We start from the raw sequence: 20,412 nt of genomic DNA on the forward strand, positions 1-20,412 counted from the left end.
CCAGGTCAGAATCGCCTCTGGTTTCCTTGGGTGTCTTGGGTCAAATTATCATAAATCTAGTGATTAGAAACAACACCGGTCCTTGGCATTCCTAAAGCTTTGGTGCAGTAAGGGACAGACTAACAGCCACGGACCGGCTTGAGAGGGTCATCTGCTTTTCTGTTTCAGCGTCCAAGGCCCTGGTCATTCACCCAGGAATCGGCCCCGTGAGCGCCCTGGAGGGGAGCGGGACAGGGCAGCTCACCCACGCACGTGGCGCGAGAGCTGGATCTCGTGACGAGGGAACGGGGCAGAGCAGAAGGCTTACAAAAGGGACTTTTATTAAAGGAAAGAAAAATCTGTTTGGTGGGTCATGTATGAAATAGATATACAAAACTTTACATGCCCGCGAGGGCAGGGCCCTTTGTCCCGGCGCCCGCGGGAGCTGCAGGGCCCTGGGGGCAGCTGGGGGCCCCAGGCCTGTCCTCGTCACACGCCGATGCACGGCCTCGCTTGAAACCTGTGCATGTTCTGGTAGCTTCAGTCGTGAAAAAGCAGGAGGATGCTGGGCTGCTGCCGCCTCACCCCTCTGTCTGGTCGGACGCCCAGCCTTCACCCTAAGCAATGTGCTGCCTAGTTAAAGGAAAAACACCTCCCCACACCCCCCGTCTTCCTGATAAAAAGCCGCCAACTCCAGTCCCGCTGTGCAGCTCTGCTGGGCTCACCCAGGATCTTTGGCATGGCCGCGTTCCCTGCCCCGCTGTCCTTAACAAGTAGGCTTTCTTGTAGTGAAACTTCTAAAAACACCTCTTTCTGCAAAACAGTGTGTTTCTGCAGGTGGAGCTCTGCAAACAGACATGTCCCTCTGGAGGAGGGGCAGCTCCCAGGACGGAGGTGAGTCGAGTGCACGCCCCGCGGTCACATGAGGTCGCCAAGCTCGGCCTCCAGCGCGGCCGCCATCTCGTCCGCCTCCGAGCTGCCCCCTTCCTCGTCCTCGCAGCTGGACGCTCCGCTGGACTCGCTGGCTGCGTCCTCTTCGTTCAGCTTCCTCTTGTGGCCCCTGCAAGGGAAGCACACGCACCGTGAGATGCTCGTGGCGCACACGCTCCCCGGCCCCTCGGCCGCCAGCCCCCATGCTTCCGGAACAGCCCTGACAGCACAGGCTGGGCACCAAGGCAGCCTCTGTCTCTGGCAGGTAACGAAATACCCAGGACGTGTGAGGGCGGGAGAGGGAGGGGCCTGGAGCGAGCTCAGTGGCTACAGCTGGAGCTGGACAAGCCGCTGGGAAGGGAGGCGGGGACAGCCGCCAGCAGACGAGTGTATGTTTTACATTCAGGTCTATGAAATCTATTTTGAGTTAACCGCTGAGTACATTTCTGACTGTGGGCTACGGTTAATTATTCTGCATTTGGACATCAACAGTTTACAGCTGTTGTCGCACCATTTATCGAAAAGTTACGTAGGAATATATATACGACCCCCCCCACAACTACTATGGTTTGGGGAAACCTTCTGAAGGGAAGAAACCCCCCAAAAGATTTACCTCTTAGAGACACAAAAGGCATCAAGCAGTCACAGACACACACGAGACTGGGAAAATGACGCGCAAGACTATGACGTCTATAACCTAAGACCTATAACACACAGAAATTTCTACAACAGACAAGGAATAACCTAATTGTGAGAAACACTCCTCAAACAGAAAAGGGCAGTTGGCAGAAAAAAGGGCCAACGAACACTGAAAAAGATACTACGACGTAATTTGAAAAGCGAATCAAGGTGCCTGTCAGGAAGCACATTCAGCCCCCAGGCTGGCAGAAGTCAGAGGAGAGGGACCCCGGCCCCGGAGGAGGCACGTGACCTGAAGGGGAAGCGCGTGCTTACTGCGACCCAGTGCCGCCTCTGCCCAGCCGCTGTGGCCTGGCTCGGCAGCACTCGCGCCTGGAAGGGAAAGTAAACCCGAAAGAAAACCCTCCTCTCGGGTCCCGGCGGCACCGGGAGGAGGTCGGTGCAGGAAGGGGGCGCGGATGGGAAGCGACCCGGCGGCTGGGAGGGCGCCAGGGTCTGGACAAGAGGACGGAGCCGTGTGGACCCTGTGATGTGCTTTCAGGACAAACACTGACCAAGGTGGCTGCTCGAGCACAGCCACGGCTGGGACACGGCGCCCGGGCCTCGCCAACTCGAGCCAAATCTGAGCAGACATGCGGCCCGAGGGTCCAGCCCCTCAGACACACTGCAGGGTTAACTCTGGATTTGCGAGAGATGGTGGAACCAAAGATGGTGTTAAGCGTAAAGCGTAATTAATCTGAGGCGCTCACACGATTCCCCTTCGCTGAGTGAACACAACAGATAAACTTAGAAACGACGTGTAGATGGAACAGTTTAGAGAGACTGCTTTCTCCTAACCCCAACGACACCCACGCTCCACGGGGCAGTGCCCAGCACCGCCTCCCAGAGACAGAACTGGGCGGTCGTGTGTGTGTGTGCGTGTGCAGCGGTAACACACACGAGAGCAGAGCAGAGTCAGCCCCCAGGCCTGAGTTGTGCTCAGCTGTGGGTGGTGGGCAGAGGGGGGGCTGAACCCCACCTTCCAGGCCCCCACTTGTGGCTGCACCGCCGGCGGTGCTGAGAGCACGTGGGGACGTGGTCTGTCCTCGAGGCTCCTCCCCGACCGCCTTCCACCTCCGGCGTGTCCCGCCTCCTGGGTGTCCTCGGGGCGGGTGCTGCTCGTGCTGTAAAGCAGATCCCCGTCTTCCGGTCACGGAGGGGACGAGCTTCCAGGAAGTACCAAATCCAAGGGCAAAGAGGAGGTGTTCCCGTGACTGGTGAGGAAGCCCCCAGGTCCAGGAAGGGCCGGGCCCTCTGCCTGTGTACAGAGACCCTCACGCACCCCGAGCTGCTGCAACAAGGAAGCCGAGGCTGAGTCAGTGGACGGCGCCCGGCTGCGTCGGCCGGGGTTGGTGCTCTCCTGCGGGGACGGCTCCACAGGTGGCACAGGGGGGCCTGGGAGGGACCCCAGGGCACGAGAAGTGCAGGCCCCTAGGAGGCTGATCCCGGGGCGTCCTGTTGATAAAACCTCCTGCACTGCCCTTGGAGACCCCGCTGCAGGGCAGCCTTTTGGGACAGAACGGGCTGCACAGGGTGTCCCCCCCCACCCCTCAGGGCGACGCCAGCTAACAGCTAGGCAGGACCCCACGGCTGTCGCAGCCTCTGTGCAGAGAGACAAATGTTGACTGTGCTGAGCCCGGCTGGTCCTGCGGGAGAGACCCTGGGACCTCGGTGTCCGCTCGTGCGGCCGTGTCCGGGGGCCTGGGGACCAGGGTCGGGGGCCACAGCGGCAGTGCCTTGTGCTGGGAAGAGCAAAACCTTCAGTCTCGGTTAAACAATGTTTGGAGTATTCCTATATCCAACACGATTGAGTTTTAGTAATTAAAGATCACCTCAAAGACTGGACACAGCTGCAAGTCATGGTTAATAAATGCCTAAAATTGATACCAGCTTCCTTTCCTCTCAGCAGAGCCTGCAATAATTGTATTCTGTTTTCACAACCAACAGCACAGTCCCCTAGAGAAGCGCTAACAGATTTAATTTGGGGAAAATTTAAGGCTCAAGAATCAGCTCAGACTCAACGTGGAATAAAGCAAGAACGTGAACAGGAACATAAATCACGTATGTACGTTTCCTCCCTCACGTCCCAGCCTCTGAGCTCTTTGCTGTAAAGAGGCACGTGGACCCACACCTGAAGTCTGCTGTTTAATAAGATGCACAATTATTTTAGCAACTACGGCAAATAAACACACATTATTATTTCATACCGGTGTCTAACCAACAAGATCAAACAATCCATAACGCATTTATTTTTCAAATTGCTGGTTACAACTAGCTTGGTATTTTTGGCAGAAAGAAAAAGAACAGAGCAGCACGGCAGGTGGTAAGGTCACTATTTTACCTAACAAAAGCTGTTTCAGGTACGTGTGTGCATGTGTCCACGTGTGTGCAGGGGAGCACCTGCCCTGGGGTGTGGAAGGCCGTCCGGACCCCGAGGCAGAGAGGACGCGCGTGGGCTCCTGCCTGCCCTGTCCGGTCACGACAGCGGAGGCTCTGCTGCTTCTTCAAAGAGGTGCACGTGTAGGTCACTGTAACACAACACCGGGCTCCAGGGCGTGTGCTCAGGTCAGGGCCACAGGGCGAGAGGGCACGTTCCAAAGAAAAATCGTACGGGCCACATCTGTTCAACTGTTTCTGAAAAGCCTGAGAACTCAGGTGACGTCACCTATTTTGAGACAAAGTCTTCTGACCCCTGTCCTGGTCTTGGCTTCCTGCATCTTTGCCGTGGAGCGTGCAGATGGGGATCTCTGAGCTGGGCTCTAGGTGTAGAAGTGTGGACGCTTTGGATTTTCCCATAGTAGCGTTTTTACTTGAAAAACGGGCCCTGAGCTCCCGGGATGTGTCAGATGACATTCCCCGTCACATTTGGGAAGGTGCCAGTCATTACGTCCCCAGCAGTCCTGCCACGTGCGCGCCGAGGGCCTGGAGGTGCCGTCTGAGACGCTGTCCCCAGGACCCTTCGGCAGTTCTCAGTCTCCGCGGCTCTGGGAACATATCCCGTCTGTTCCTCTGATACGCGGTCGCCCTCTCGGGCAGCTTCTCTGGCCTCTTCTGTCTTGTCTGTGGATCATTCTTCTGTCTCTCCAATGTCTCGTGATTCTTTTTGCTGGAAACTGGACGTTTTAGTTACTGCGTTGCAGCCACTCCGGGCCCTGGTCTCCCCTCCCCCCAGGGCGGGGCTGTTCTGGGGAAGCTGCTGCACCGGCACCAGCCCCACCCCCCCAACAGCGCAACGTCTCTGGGGTCCAGCCTTGGGCGCGGGCTCAGTGCAGGGAGAGAGAAAGGCACACACAACTAAAAGAGCGCCGCTTTTTATCCACCACACTGCAGGGTCCAGAAGCCGTCACAAAGCACCATGGCAGGGAGCGTTGGGGACAGCCAGCCCCCTCACCATCAGCGCGACCCTCCACGGTCGGAGGGCAACTCAAAGCGGCTACCAGGTCAAGAGTGCGAAGGCCTTCCGACCTCGGCGATCCCGCCTTCAGAAACAGACTGTGTGAGATGAGCTCGCACACGCAAAGGGCTGGGGCCCAGGGTGTCACCACGGTGCTGTCGGCTACGGCAGGTTAAACATCACAAATCGACACACGAATCGACGGGAAGCCACGTGTCCACGCGACAGAAGGGCAGCTCCTCGGCCACAGCCTGGGGAATTTACAACCTGAGCCAAGCACCTCGGTCCCAGGGTCACCAGCTGGCAGCGCAGACAGAAGGTGTCCGACGGCAAGGCAGCGACAGGGTGGAGGTGGAGGGCTGGCTGCGAAGCGGCCTTCGGGCTCCACCGCGGCAGCAGAGCTGGGTCTGCTCTCTGGTCACAAACACTGGGCCCACGTCTCCTCCATCTTTAGAAATGACCAACGTCCCCAGTGTAGTAAAGACAGCCTTGCCTAGGTGACCACCCAGCACTGAGAACAGCTCTCACGCATGAGGGCCTCTGCACAGCTTCGCACCGTCTGTCTACACGTTCGGCCGGAACCCCGGCCACCGCACCCCTGCGGAGAAGGGGAGGCGGCAGAGGACCGGGTGGTGGGAGCCCGGGACTCGGGTCAGGAGCTTCGCCTTTAGAAGTGGAGTGACGCTCCTGACTAGTTCACCATGGGACCGGGTGGGATGGGGAAGGTGCTGAGACTAAACTCTCTGGCTTCGGGGAGAGAGAGCCGGCTTCCGCTGGCCAAGCCGACCGCCCACAACACAAGACCCCAGGCTGAGTCTCCACGTCGCACGTCTCCTGCGAGTGGTGGGGCCAGGGCGGCGTCTCCGACGCCTGCGGACGTCTCATCTGCCAAGTGCCTGCCACACGGCCCTGACTTCTTACTCAGGGATTTACCTCAAGGAGCGGAAGTGCCCCTCCAGCTGCCATGTGTAAAACGGGCGTCTGACGTCTGTTCATTTGAAAGAAGAGTGGATCGGTTCTCAGTGGACAAGCCCAAACCCCACCCTCATCCTTCCATCAGAAGTCACCTTCAAGTTCCAGTGACATTAAGATCCCGTAGAAGAGCCTGACCACTCAGGCCGGCAGGACGTGCTGCCAACCGCTCGGGAGAAGCCAGGCTGCGACCCAGGGCGCAAGGCGCCAGCGCTCGCGGCAAAGGCCGTGGACCGAAATGTCCCGCAGGCAAGAAACAAACCCCCCCAAACATGCCTGACTTAATTTCAAGTAAAAACGCTACTATGGGAAAATCCAAAGCATCCACACTTCTACACCTAGAGCCCACTGACAAGAATAAAACATGCGCGAAAACCACATTTGCCAACTTCTGGGCAGAGAAAGGGATGAGCTCCCAAGCCCGATCACGGCGCCTCAGCCCCGAGGCAGGGCAGACTCGACGTCGGGTACAGGGAGACGCCGAGCGGCGGCGGGGCAGGCGGGGGCGGGAACAAGGGTCTCTGGCCACCCAGGGCGAGGCGGCATCCGGGTGGACCATGGGCTCTGGCCTCATCTCAGATTCCCACAGCGCTGAGGTCAAGGCCCACGGCACGGTGTGAAACAGCAGCTGCAGTGAGGGTGGTGAGGAGACCCGGGCCGGGGCGAAGGGGGGGCTCCCAATCATCGCCCACCCCACGCTGGCCCAGCGCGGACCACAGCCCCGGCCCCGGCGCTGGACTCCCTGGCACCGTGCAGGGCTGAGAGGAGCCGCGGTGGACACAGGCCACACGCCTCTGGCCCCGATGGCAGCACCGAACCACCGCAGGCAAGGCTTTCTCCGCGTGGCCCGGAGCTACTTCACGTGTGGGCAGATGACTCCGTGGAGACAAAGCAGGCCGTGGGCCCTAGGACTCTGGCCCATCCTTCCCAGTCTCAGAGAAGAGGCTCTGTCTTCCTCTTCACTTGGCACAGAAAACAGAATCAGGCAGGCCGAGCAGCCCAGCAGCAGTGGAACTGGGGCTCTGGGAGCGCACTCCTCAGAGGGACCCCAGCTCCCCACGTCCCTCGAGAGCCCCACAGGGCCCTCACGCGGAGCTGAAGACGCAGCTGGGTCAAACAACTGTGTAAGGCAGGGGTCCCCAACCCCTGGGCCTCGGACTGGTCCGTGGCCTGTTAGGAACCGGGCCGCATGGCAGGAGGGGAGCGGCGGGCGAGCGAAGCTCCATCTCTGTTTACAGCAGCCCCCGTCGCTCGCATCACTGTCAGATCAGCGGCGACATTAGATTCTCAAGGGGGATGAACGCTGCGGGGAACTGCGCACGCGAGGGGTCCTGGCTGCACACTCCTTATGAGGATCTAATGCCTGATGATCTGGGGTGGAGCTGAGGTGGGGACGCTGGGACCCACTGGGGAGCGGCTGCTGGTACAGATCCTCATTAGCAGGGAGGTTTGGCTGCACAGAGACCGTAATAAATCAATGGCTCGCAGACTCATATCAAAACCCTATCAGTGAGTGGTGGCAAGTGACAGCAAGCTCAGGGCTCCCACTGATTCTGCACTGTGGTAAACTGTATACTTATTTCATCACACGTTACAATGTAATAACAGAAACAGAGTACACGATAAACGTAATGCCTGAATCATCCCGGAAGAAACCACCCCTCCCCTACCACAGGTTTGATCCCTGGCTGGGGAACTGAGATGCCACATGCTGCAAGGTACGGCAAAAACAAAGCAAACAAAGCATCCATCCGCACGTACGTACGTACCGATAAGTAAGTAAAGGAAATACAATAAAATGGAAAAGGAAGCACAGTCGTGCCGTCCTGCCTGACTCAGCGTCAGCACGTACAGTCCTAACAAGCCGAGTAACCCCGAGAGCAGACACTGGTGTTGGCAGCTGCCCTCGGCCCACGCCCTGCACACACGTGAGGTCACGCAGGGTCCAGTTCTCACCACGACCTGCCTCTGAACACTCGAAACCCTGGGGCTGCGAACACACCGCGCAGCTGGACACCGAGCACGGGGCCGCCATCGGTGGACAGCACGCTGCTCCTGGCCGTGTCCCATCCTGGGTCCACACACAGCAGCCCTCCAGACGTGAGCGGGGACTCAGGGAGAGGAGCCCCACCGCAGGCTCCTGGGCCGCTGCGACCACACCTGGGCACGAACCACCACCTACAACAGGCACTGCACTCCATGAAGGGGAAGAGTTACACCTGCCCAAATGGTAACTGAATCGCAAAAAACGATAAAAATCGAGGGCACCACGAACGTAATATTCTAAACAACCTGTAACGTGCTTTGTATGTTTCAGAAACAGGACAGTGACCTTTGCCCTCTCAGGACCACCCAGACCGACGTCTTTAGGTCTCTTACCCCCTTCACTATTGCCTTGAAAATGACACCCACACACCATGGTCCGTAACAACACTGGGAAGATACAACAGAATAACAACAGTGCACTGATCAACACGGAAGGTGTCTGGCGCTTGGAAGGTGTCTGGCACTCGCGGGGCAGCGCACAGGCCCCCCCTCACCTGGGCAACCCCCCCGCCTCCCAGCCCCCCCCCTGCACCTGAGCCCCCCCCCGCTCCTGGGCCCCCGACTGCCCCCCTTCCTCTCGCAGGCCCCCTCACCTGGGCCCCCGGCCGTCTGCTGCATTCCTCTCGGTGGGTGGCGCTGACCTGAGCGTGGGCCCCCTCGGGGCCCCCAGGGCCTCGGGCTGCCCGGGCCTCGGTCCCCGCTGCCGGTCCTCCCGATCTCCTGGCTGCTTCTTCTCGCTGTCACTGTCATCGCTGCCCTCTCCTAGGATGTCATCCACCTAACGAAGGACCAAGAGTCAGCACCAGATCACCTTTCTGAAGAATCCATGCAACGGCCCCTCCCTCGGGAGTGACACCACCGCAGATTTCTGCACGGGCCCTGCTTCCCGTGACTAGGCACGCAGGACACCCCGTAAAGCTCCAACACAGGGCCTGCCGCGAGACGGATGCTTACGACCAGCACCAAGGAGCGTGGACAAGGCCCACGGGGTGCACGATGGGAGGCAGAGGTGGCCTGGGCTGTCCCTCCTCTGCACCCACCTCGCCGGGTCCTGGGACCCACGCGGCCGCGTGTGGGGTGCCTGCCCGTCTGTCTTCTCTGACAGGCCTCAGGCTTAACTGTTCACAGACACGGCAAGGGAGGGGGGTTGGGGGGCAGGGGGCAGGACCCCGACGACACCTGACGCCCACGACGGCGGACAGGGCGCTGGAAAGGGGAAGGCAGCGGTGAGAGGAGGCCGGGCCCATGTTTCCTGAACACGGACCCGCCAGCACCTTTTCCAGGAAGGAGCAGAGACCCCGTGTCCCATCAGCTAGCATAACTACGTTCGTATGGCCTTAGAGCGGGGTCATTACTTAACAAGTTTGATCTGTGAAGCTGCTTCACGTGTGCGAAGCGACAAGCGGTTTACTCACCGGGCTCTGCCCCCGTGAGCTCCCAGCCAGAGCTCCCAAACCCCTGGAGTCTCCTGGACGAGGGAGCACCTTTGCTCTAATGAGGCGACCGTGGTGGACTCTGGGGTGGGGCCGGTCACCCAGAAGCACCAGCGGATGAGCGGCCTGGACCTTACCACCCCACCCCGCCCCCAGGGAGCCTCCCTAGAACCCCCGAGGCACAGGGCTCGGGGGCTTCTGGCCAGGACCCTCCCGACCTCACCCGTGTGCCCTTCACCCGCCACCAGTCAGGCCTCGACCGCGTGCCCGATTCTGCGTTTCCCAAGTTCTCAGCCGCCCCGGCAGGGGCGTGGGAACCGACAGGCGGCCGGCTGGCCAGAAGGACGCGCGACAACCCAGGACCCCCCATTTACGACTGCGTCTGGCGTCGGGGAGTCCCGTGGGCCGTGCGCGTCCTGTGCTTCTCGACTGCTGGCTGCGGCTGCGGGTGAAGGTCTCAGGGCGAAGCCAGGTGGGCACTGCCACACCCCCGGTCAACCAAGCAAGAGCGACTGTGCACCAAACGCTCAGGGAACGACCCCCTGCGGCTCCAGCACAGCGAGGCTGGAACCCAGCTAACAGCCAGCACTCGAGGGCCGCGCGGCATATGCGAGACAGAGGGCGGCCGGCGGGGGGGGGGGGGGGGGGACGAGGGCTGCGCCCATGCGGGCTCTTGGGCTTTTGGAACTTTAAACTACGGGGCAGGACGGCTACTTTATCAAGCTCAGAAAACACGCCAAGGAAGGAAGGCTGTTAGGTGGACTTCACTCACGGGAACTCTGACTTCTTCCAGCAAACCACCCACTTCTAACTGAGCCCTGAGTCAGGGAGGCTCCCGTGGGGCCCAGAACCCAGGACGACCAGGGGATGCCCCTTCGGCACCCCTCCCACGCCCGCAGCACCCTCCTGGGTGTGTGCCCTGCACACCTGCTGCTCCTCGTGGCTCTACTGGGCCCGCTTCCCTGTGAGAGTCGTGGACTCACAGTGCGTGGCAGGGACACCTCGGGGAAGGCACCGCAAACGGGACAGAATGGGTTTCAACCCTCTGATTAAATTCGAGGGCGGGGGGGGAACACCCCCTCTACAGAGCAGCGACCACTAGCCACACCCTGAGCGCTCAGGCCAAGGCTGACGTCTTTGAACCACTGTATCCAATTTCAAGTCTATCAACACGCAGTCTAGGGAGGAACGATGCGCAGGGACCTCACAAGTTAAAATACGGAAACATTTTAATTGACAGTTAAAGTGTTGGCTTTATCGTCAGGGGTCACAAGATCTTCACACGTAATATATCCTCTCAGGTTAAACTAAAGGCACCTAACAAAAAGCATCTAATTGTATTAATTCTAACAGGTTACTGGCACTTACACTTCACCGGTATATTTAGATGGCTGTACTTCATTTTGATAAGCAAACCTCCTCTTGTCAAATTTTGCTCTGAAAATACTTCAGGTCTTTAACTCTGCATCCCATCTTCGCAGGGGAAAAGAAAGAACTAAAAGAAGCCAATCATTTAAAATCTGCCCGAAGCACGCAATCCCAGCAGCTCAGAGACTGCGGGGCGACCCCAGCCTGGGCCGCGTGCCGGGCTCCCCACGAAGGGCTCGCGGCTCGGTGGCATTAGCACCAGGCCTGGCGGACAGCGCGGGCTCATCCCGCAGGAGGTCTGGTCTCATTTAACCCTGCTTGGTGTGCTCCCCCCGGCTTCCCTCACATAAAGTTCTGTATGAGGACAACTTTGCACTTCCTGAAAAACAGGGATCTGTAATGAACCATTTACTTTGTAAATGTTGTTTTAAAAATGCTCGTGTAAATATTTTAAAATCTTAACTAAGGGAAAATCTAAAAACAAGTATGTGAAGAGAAATACAAAATTCACTTTTTCCTCAAGTACTGAAATCTCTCAAAGGGCAAGCACGAATGACATCAAATGCTCTTGGGAATGTTTCCATCCATCGACTTGGAAGATGCAAGTCATGAAGACTCAGTAAAACTCATCTCAGCTTCTGACCCGTGGAAGCGAGGCAGACGAGAGAGAAACAGAAGAAATGGAAACAGCAAGTCCAGGCCAAGAACGGCCAGAGGGGACACGGCCTCGTCCCAGCCCTGGTCCCAGCACTATCTTCTCACCATTCTGTTACTTTGCCTGCAGAGGGAGGGAACCTGATGCGGCGAGGGCCGCGCGCAGTGCACGAGTGAGCTACTCTAAGCAACTAACAGCACTGCCTGTGAAGAGGACACGCCTCCGAGGACCGCGTGCGTGAATTCTAAGCTCTGGTCTCAGGTGAGGTAGAAATGATACCACCTGAAGGGTCTTTAGACCGACACCAACGTACTTCTCTCTTGGCCAGAAGAACAAACGTCCTGGTCATTCCCCTTAATATGCTGCATTCTCACGAAATAAAACCGAAAGCACTACTGGGCCTATTGAACTTAACTTTCTCTGACGACGCTCCTGTGGAAAAGGACCAGAAGGCGGCCGTGCACACACCCACGTGGTCGACCCTCGTCTAGACTCCACGCTTCAGGGGGACGCCACCAGAGTCCGCTGTCCCCTCGGCAGCAGCGGAGGGGACGCGCTCCTGGGGCCCACAGAGCCCTGCGTTCCGCAGGAAGCGCCCCGGTGGCCGGGCCCGACGGTCCCCGCGCGCTTGGCACCCACCTGCCCCCCACGGGCCGGCCCAGCAGAGGCTATGGAACAGGCCCTCTGGGAAGTGAGAGCCACGCCAGGATGTGCCTCTACCTCAGCGTCGGCACTACCGTGCTGTTTCCACGCGTGCGTTATCTTCAATCTCAAGTGTTTCTCCTGAAGCCCAACGTGCGGTACCTCAAAACACTGGAGTCCATGACAGCGACTGTGGGGCTGCCCACCTCCTGACACCCAGATGGCACGGCACGGTGGTAAGACACGCTGACTTTGGGAGCCTGTTCCCCACACTGACCCTGACGGCCCGCCCGGGAGCGCCCGCCCTGCCTCAGGCTCGGGTACAGTCCCGGGAAGAGAACCGACCTCACACGGGTGTCGAGGCTGACCGGGCTGCACAGAAACAGGACCACAGGGCGAGCCCAGCCACGCAAAAGGGCCGAAGACAAAAGGAGGAGAAGATTCAGGTGGTCGTGAAAACAAACCATTAAACCTCTGCTCCTAACTCACGCAGTAAGAACACCCAGTGCCCGAGAAACGCGTGCTCTGGCCTCGCATCAGCTCAGCTTAGCCCACACGTGGGGGAGGAGGGCAAGCGGGCGTCAACCCCGACCCCCAACCCGTGACCATCTGAGTCCCGCTGGGCCGGCCTTTCCCACAGCCTGCTTCCATCCCAGGGGAGAAGGAGCCTGGATGTCGTGACCACCTTTGAAGATATTCCACAACTGGCCAAACTAGTCTATGCCATCAAAGGCAGTAAATTGAAGTCTTCTGCCAAATCTGAGGTTTTCAGCCATCATCTCCCCAAGTATTTTTTCTGCACCGATCTCTCCCTCTTATCAGCTCAGACGACACAAACATTCAACTTCTGATTTGACCCCGGTGTCCCTGAGACTCTGACCCCCCTGCCCGGTCTGTTTTCCTGTTGTTCCTCAGGGTGATTCCTGTAACCCTGTCTTCAAGCTCACTTAACCTTTCCTCGACACTCCCGTCACCAGGGGTCCTCCTGGTGAATTTCAGGGCGTCTGCCTGAGTGTGTGTCCAGTCCTGATGCTTCCGTGTGGTTCTTCTTCGTGGTCTGCACTCTCTTCAAGGCTGTGCCTCTCCCAATGGCCACGGCCATGCCCGCTGCCGTGGTGCTGGTCTGATGACCCCAACGCCTGGGCTACCCGGGTAGGCGTCTGCTGTCACTCTCCTGGGAATCGCCCGTTCCTGTGTTCGCGGGTTGAGTAACTGTTAGATCGTGTGCTGGACATCCTCAATATCACGTCCTGGTAGAAGCTCTGGAGAACAGGGTTTCGTGTTTTAGCAGGTGACCAGCCCAGTCAGGCTAAGATGGAAAGATCTGTCCTGCCGGCCGTGGGCTGCAACGTGAGTTTCACGCCTCTGCAGTGCTGTCCGCCCCACACCCAGCACGACTGGGATCGACTTCTAACAAACAGTCGAAGACAAAAAAAGTGGGAGGAGCAGAAACAGAGCCGGAAGCCAAGGCAGCACACGGGACACGCGCACACCGGCACACGCGGGCCACCGCAGAGCGAGAGTAGCGCAGGAAGGTGGCAGAGGAGGGAGGTGTGCCGTGCGCTCAGAGCGCCCGCAGGCATGAGATGCAGCCGCGTCAAGCGCGCCAGAGGAAGAGTCCAACCCTGCACTGGCCGGGGGGCGCGGCACACGGGCGCCGTCCACACGCGCCCGCATCTGCTCCCCCGACGCGTGCGCCGCCTGTGCATCGTGCTAACTGTGCACCTCCAGCTGAGCAGACGCCGCACGGCAGGCGCCGTGAGAACTTTCCACGCTTTTCTTGTGCATCTGCTGGTAACAAAAACACGTGCTGACGGAACTGATCACCAGCAAAAACATGCTGTGAGAAGACGCCACCGACTCTGGGAAAGGACAGCTTTATGGCAACCACGCAGAATGCAAGGCCACCTCAATCCTAAGAATCATCATAATTTGCGCAAAGAATCACAAATGTGCTAACGGCCCTGACTTTCGAACACAAACTCAAAACGCTGCTGGACCATGCCTGCTCCAGCCTCCCAACTCCCTGACGCTGGGTCTTCAAGTAGCTTCTGGGATCAGCTGGCTTCTTCTCAATGTTTTGAAGCTCGTGGAAAATGTTCCTATCTTATTCAGAACATAATCCTCACAAGACAGCGTTTGCCGCCAGCACAGAGCGGACCCGCCGTCAGGGGTGGGATGAGCAACTCTGCAGATCTCCCTGGGGAAACAGCCCCGTGACACACGCAGCAAAATGGACCACGGTAGTGAGGGCAGCAGGCTGAAACTGCCACCCACGTGTGCAACGGTGGCCTCTCAGGGTCAAGGGACCACCTTCGGGCACGCTGGTTACTGCGTATCAAAGGCTTTAACCCACCAGATAGCAGACCTGCGCCTGAGGTCTCAATTTCTCCAGTGAAACGTGTTAATGTCCACAGGTGGGAAATGAGACAGGATTTCCTCGCTGTGCTGACGGATGGTGCTCGCTGGTCCAAACAGACAAAGCGTGCCCTCAAACTATCAAATAAAGTCAACAATCTCCTCCTTGACAGAGGCTACCGCGGAGCTGAAAGGGAACCGCTGCCCAAAGTCCGCACGCGGGCTGCGCGCGCAGAGGCCACGCCCTTACCGCTTCTGCCTGAACCACGGCAGACGGGGAGCTGCTGAGCCTCTACTCAGCAAACAGCTTTTTCACGTGAACCAAAATACACAAATACAACCATCTGGCATCAACAAGACGAAGACAGCGGTGATCACACCAGACGTGCGTATACTTTTGCCTCTTTGAAAAAAGCAACGAGGAGGTTCTGCTCAGATTCTGGGTCTGCAAAGATGCTCATCTGAAACGCCAGCCTGCGCGTGGCGTGTTACAAGGACAGCGGCATTCCTAATCAGGTTTAGGTGCAGGCTGCGAGTACAGAACACCTTGGTGCTGGTGAGATGTGCCTTCTGGTGAGAGGAGCTGACCCTGGAAATGAAGGGTTCCGGGCGGCTGGGGGCTGGGAGAGGCGTCTGTGCTTGGGACGCCCTGGCTGTGGAGCGCCCAGACATGGTCCTCAAAGTGTAGAGCAGACAAGCACCTGTCGCTGCCAATCCGGGGCCACCTGAAGAGCCCCCTCTGGTGGAGTAAACTACAACTACAACAGGCTCAGAGCCACCGCCCAGATGAGCGCACAGCACCCTCTTCAGTAGTCCTGTTCCCCTGAACTTTAAGGAGAGGGAACACCTCTCTGGCCTCAGCCACCTGCTGCGGCCCCACGGGGGCCTCCGCCCTTCGTGCGACCCTGGAGACCACAGCCTGGCCATCTCTGGGCAGAGCTGCAGGTGGTGGACAGGGTCTCTGCCCAGCTCTGTCCGGCCTCAAATCCTAAAGCCCCACACAGCCCCCGCCCTGCCACGCAGGGAAGATGGAGAGCCGGGTGCCCGCTCCCCTGGTCATCTGGCGCCTGGCACTGACCGAGCAGTCTCTCTGGGGCCCAGATGTCACCGGGAATCGAGCAGGACCCCCTGAGCACCGCTGGACACCAACCCCTGGTTCCCTCATTTATAAAACGACAGTCATGTTTGCTGGAATCCCAAGTCCAGGATTTCTCTCTCCTTCAAAACCTTTCTTCCCGAAGAGCCAAAACGAAGGTTTTAAGGCTAATTTTCATTTCTGAAAGAAAAGCCAGGTTTCAGAGTGATGGGAAGTGTATTTAACACTGTTATTTCATGTTAAGATTTCGACACCCTTTGATGTGCAACAAACAAGTAGCAAAATCGTTGCCACTGCTTGACAAACTGAACCGTGTCTCTGCAGGTGCCCAGCAGCGAAGCCGCCCCGTCCACCTGGGAGGACTGGGGCGAGGGGGTGGGCAGGAGGAGAGAAGTGAGTGTCCAGCTGTCCCCTGCCAACCCCCAGCAGGGAGCGTCCCTCACGTAGAACAAGGAACATCCCCGATCAAGAAGACAGGCTTACGGCTAAAAAAATTCTTCTAGGAGAAAACATTTTTATGAACAAACCCCAGCAGTGTACTGGCTAAATGCTCAAAAAGGCAGAAAACGAACGGCAAACAGAGAAATTCGGCACATCTCAAAGCAGGTTTAAGCGTCACGGGATAAATGATCATCTGAAGATGGTCTGAGCTGCTGGTAGGATTCTATACTGAACATAACATTCTTCTGCTACCGCTGGAAGGAAGCTGAAATGCATCTCTGTCCTCAGGGCTCTCCCTGGCGTCCGCGATGGTCCGAGGACGACTTCTGTCTGCGCAGTACGAGTGGCTGAGTGGCTGCGGGAGCTGTCTGTCTCTAAGGCGCAGATCCGAGGGCCGGAGGAGTGTCGGCCCTGATCCGGGCCCAGCTCCGTTTAGTGGGATGTGAGGTGTGGTGTCCACAACGGTGCCTGCGTAGAATAGCAGCCCCAGAGCCATGCTGCCCAAGCCACCTTCCACAGGCTGGGGCTTTCTCTGAGGGGCCTGACCTAGGATGGACGAGGCACAGGCCCTGGGGCAGGCACGGGACACAGGGCGAGAGGGACAAAGGTCAGGCTTACAGGCGCTCCCACTGCTTCCCTCGTGGGCCAGAGACAAACAGCTGACTTGCAAAATTATCTACAGTTCAGTTTTGTTCTGGTCCTAAGGAGAATCCCCTCTGTATTTAATCTTCACTTCAAAAGGGATTCTGGGTCCTATTATCATTATTCCCACAATTAAGCATTTGGAAGAAAAACACCACTTCTACCCACATTGCCTGAAACCTGTTAGTGGTGAAACAGCCAATTCCCAGTCACGACCTGGGTGTGTTTCAAAACCTACATGCAACCTGAGAGGGCAGAGGGTGTCTCGACCTGGGTCCTGGGGACGCGGGGGCCGCCCGGGCACTGAAGGCTGCTTGGTGGCTCCCCTGGAGCCCACCCACTTGACGCCAGGTGCCCCCTCATTAGCGACAACGCCAGACACCGCCGTGGGCCCCAGGGTGGAAGGGAGAGGTCAGGCCCGTCGGTGCAGAAACCTGCCTTCTACGTTGCCAATACACCAACTGGTCACTTCCTGCTGTCGTCACCTCCTCTCCCACACGTCCCTGGAGACCAGAAGGCCAGGTGACGCCACACGTGAGGCGTGTGCTGCGGCCGGGCCGGGGCTCACCTCTTTATCCATACTCTCTAAGTCCTCCTTACACAGCGTGTACAGTGGCATGGTCTCCGACATGCTGGGCTGCCGCTTCCTTCTAGAAGGACCAGGCTGCTCTCCGTCCTGATTGGCTGGCAAGTCTTCAGCAAACATCTGCTGGTGATGTGGCTGGACCGCTCTGAAAGGGATTTCACAGGCCCCGTATGAGGAAAGTTGGTCTGAAGTCACCTTTCCAGCCCTGAATCAGATTCCCGATTCTTGGGATAGGTAAAGACACAGACACAGACACACACACACACACACACACACACAGACACACACACACACACACAATATCTCAGCTGTGGAAACACACGCTGTCTCGTGGACGGTACCTACTCAGGCTTGATATGGGTTTGTTTATGAAACCAAATCCCTGAGTCCAGCCAGGCTGTGGGCCGGTCAGGCTCACCCTTCTTCGGGCTAAAAGTGAACACTTAGCTCCTCCCATCAACAAACCGCACTGTCCGAGCATCCACCTGGCGGGACTCATTGGAGAACAAAGGGCAAAGGTGCAGAGAGACGGTGAACACTTGCTCAGAAACCAGCCGCAGTGCTATTTATGCTCCAAGTAAGATCAAGCAGCTGTAAGACTGCGAGAAACCAACCATTTCTGTATCATCCGGGCTACAAAGTAGAGATAACGTGATAGACAATTTAAGACACAGAGTGGTGCCCTGGGTCGTAGTGAAAGTCCGTCTGTCCACAGAGGACAGGAACATGCAAGGTCATGTGTGTGGTTTTATTAAACTATTAAACATCAACACTGCATGAGGAACCAACCTTCTGTTCCCAGAACGCTTCTGTCCTGGAGCCGAGCCCCAGGCTGGCGTGACAGTGACTGTCCTCTGAGCTACCCTCTCCGTTCCACCTGGAACAGACAGACCCCAGAGCACCCCTGTCCCCCGCACACGCTCTCATCCCGTGTCAGGTTCCCAACACGGGTCAGTGCCCGTGACGGCCTCAGAACTTAAGGGGCTTCGTGAAGCAGGCGGCCGTGCCTTCCTCTGGAGCTGGCCGTGGGCACCTCACGGCCACCAGGAAACTGAAGACGACATAGCAAAACCTTGTTACTCTGAAGAAAAGTGGTGGTAATAATAAGTCTGAATCACAAAACTGAAAGGAAGCAACTGTACTGGGCTAACCACATACTACCTGATGTGGTTAAGATCTCTGACCCAGAAACATGAAGGACCATCTAGAAACCGCTGACCCCTGCTTCTTCCGAAGTCAGACTCTGTCCCCAGCCTCTCGATGGCCCGCCCGCCTTGCCCGCCTCCACGTATCCATGCGGCTTAAGAGCTTCCTGTCCTGTCTTCTGACCTGGGCATCAGGCTGCACTTCAGCCCACATCCACTTACCGTCACCCCACCACTCAGAGCTCCTCTTACGAATATGGAAAACGGCAGAAGTACCTTTTTACTAGCACAGCCTCCCTTCAGACCCAGAACGGGGAAGGTGAGAACAAGTGCACCCCCTACGGAAGGCCCATGGGCCCAGGGGCCGACTGGTCCTCAAGGCAGTGGGGTGTGGGCTCAGCCTGAGCTGCGCACAAGCACCTGAAAAGGCAGGATGTTCTTCCACGTGGAAGATGCTGAAAATCGGCCACCACGTTGGGGGCTCCTGAGAACCCCCTCAGGGCAGTCGCAAGATCCTCCCTCTTCTAGAGACACACCGGGCGAGGCCAGAACTCCCTCCGGCGTCCCCACCGGATGGCAGGTCACACCAGGTGGACCAGGAGGCAGGTGGGAACCCCGTCTTCCGCTAAGCCAGAGAGATTTGCAGAAATGCAAGCAGATTCCCTGTGGCTTCTGCATCGGCTCCGCACGCACAGCCCGAGCCCCAGGCCCCACAGTGGCTTCTCTGGCGCTTCCTGCTGCTCATCCCGGGAACCGGCAACTGGACACGCCCACGGGCAGGCCCGGCTCACGAGCAGCCGCAGCCACCAGCACAGGACTGGACAGCAACCCCGCCTGCTGCCTCCCCTCGCCCCACTGCGCGGGGGCGTCACGGAGCCGGCGGCAGAGTCGCGGGCAGAGCAGAGGTTTCTCACTTGGAGGAAGCTCCTGATCAGTTTTCTTTCTATGGGTCATGCTTCCGCTGTCAAGTGTGTGGACTCTGCCTGGTCCGAGATCCTAGTTCTACATTTTCTAAGCAGGTCCGTGATGCGCTGCAGTGTCAGTGGAGCCCACCCACCTGCGAAAACCGGGAGGCGTCAGACTGTCGTGGACCCCGCGCCAAGGCTGCCCGGCAGTAACAGTGACCCCCAGGCCGGCGTCAGCGGAGGCCGAGTGGGACCCTGGACTTTTTTTGCCCCTGCCCAGCAGGGGTGAGGAGGTGTCTTATAAGTTCTGCTGCGGGAGCACGGCCTGCGAAAGCCAGCTAAACAGAAGGTTTCAGCAAGGTCCAGACTCTCAGAAAGAGACCTGTCTCCAGGTTTCAACTGAAAACCACCTGTCACACCAAGAGCCAGGAAGATCTCCAACTGACTGAAAAAAGACCATCAGGAGATGTCAACTGAGGTGAGAGAAATGACAGAACTGTCTGACAAAGATTCCAAAGTATCCTCAATAAAAAGAAATGCTTCAATAAGCAATTACAAGCACGCTTGAAATAAATGAAAGAAACAAAGAGCCTCAGGAACGAAATAGAAGATAAAGAGAAGAACCAAATGGAAATTTTAGAAGTGAAAACAAACGAAAACATGCATTAGGTGGGCTCAGTATCGCGACGGAGGGGACAGAGGGAAGGAAATCTGAATCTGAAGACACCCTAGAAAGTACTCCATGTAAACGACAGGAAACAGACTGAAGAGGAAAAACGCACACAGCCTCAGGCCCACGTGACGACAGTGAGAGCCCACGATCATGTCACTGCTGGTGCCCCAGAAGGAGAGGAGAAACACGCAGAGCTGAAAAAGTACTTGAGGAATAATGGCCGGAAACAATGCCCCAAATTTGGCAAAAACGACGTGAAACTTTCAGATTCGAGACTCTTAAGTGAATCCGCAACAGGATAAACGCCCACATCCATATTAAGACACATCACCATCAAATCTGCAATTCAAGACAAGGAAAAAAAATCTCGAGAGCAGTGAGAGAAATGCTACTCCAGTTACAAGGGAAATACGACTCAAGTAACACGCCAAAGAAGAAAAACTGCGTGAGCTTGAGGTCAACACATATA

At 57.5% G+C, this 20,412-nt stretch overlaps 1 protein-coding gene across 8 annotated transcripts in view; it reads right to left on the reverse strand.

The window, feature by feature from the left end:
- Positions 1-305: 305 nt before the first annotated feature.
- The window catches only part of CTDP1 (CTD phosphatase subunit 1), a 41,325-nt gene continuing 21,218 nt past the window's right edge, over positions 306-20,412 (reverse strand). For 7 of the 8 annotated variants that reach the window (XM_029223371.1, XM_029223391.1, XM_029223428.1 and 4 more), the window contains 3 exons: positions 17,203-17,365; positions 8,593-8,777; positions 306-1,039 (listed from right to left, as the gene is read on the reverse strand). In XM_029223371.1, the coding sequence (XP_029079204.1) occupies positions 898-1,039; positions 8,593-8,777; positions 17,203-17,365 (490 nt within the window). In that variant the 3' untranslated portion in view covers positions 306-897. The remainder of the gene's footprint in view (positions 1,040-8,592; positions 8,778-17,202; positions 17,366-20,412) is intronic. The other variant, XM_029223381.1, reaches the window with a different exon arrangement.

The sequence above is a fragment of the Monodon monoceros genome, unplaced genomic scaffold (genome assembly GCF_005190385.1).
Source record: "Monodon monoceros isolate NGI ecotype Baffin Bay Population unplaced genomic scaffold, NGI_Narwhal_1 Super_Scaffold_1, whole genome shotgun sequence".
Taxonomy (NCBI): Eukaryota; Metazoa; Chordata; class Mammalia; order Artiodactyla; family Monodontidae; genus Monodon; species Monodon monoceros.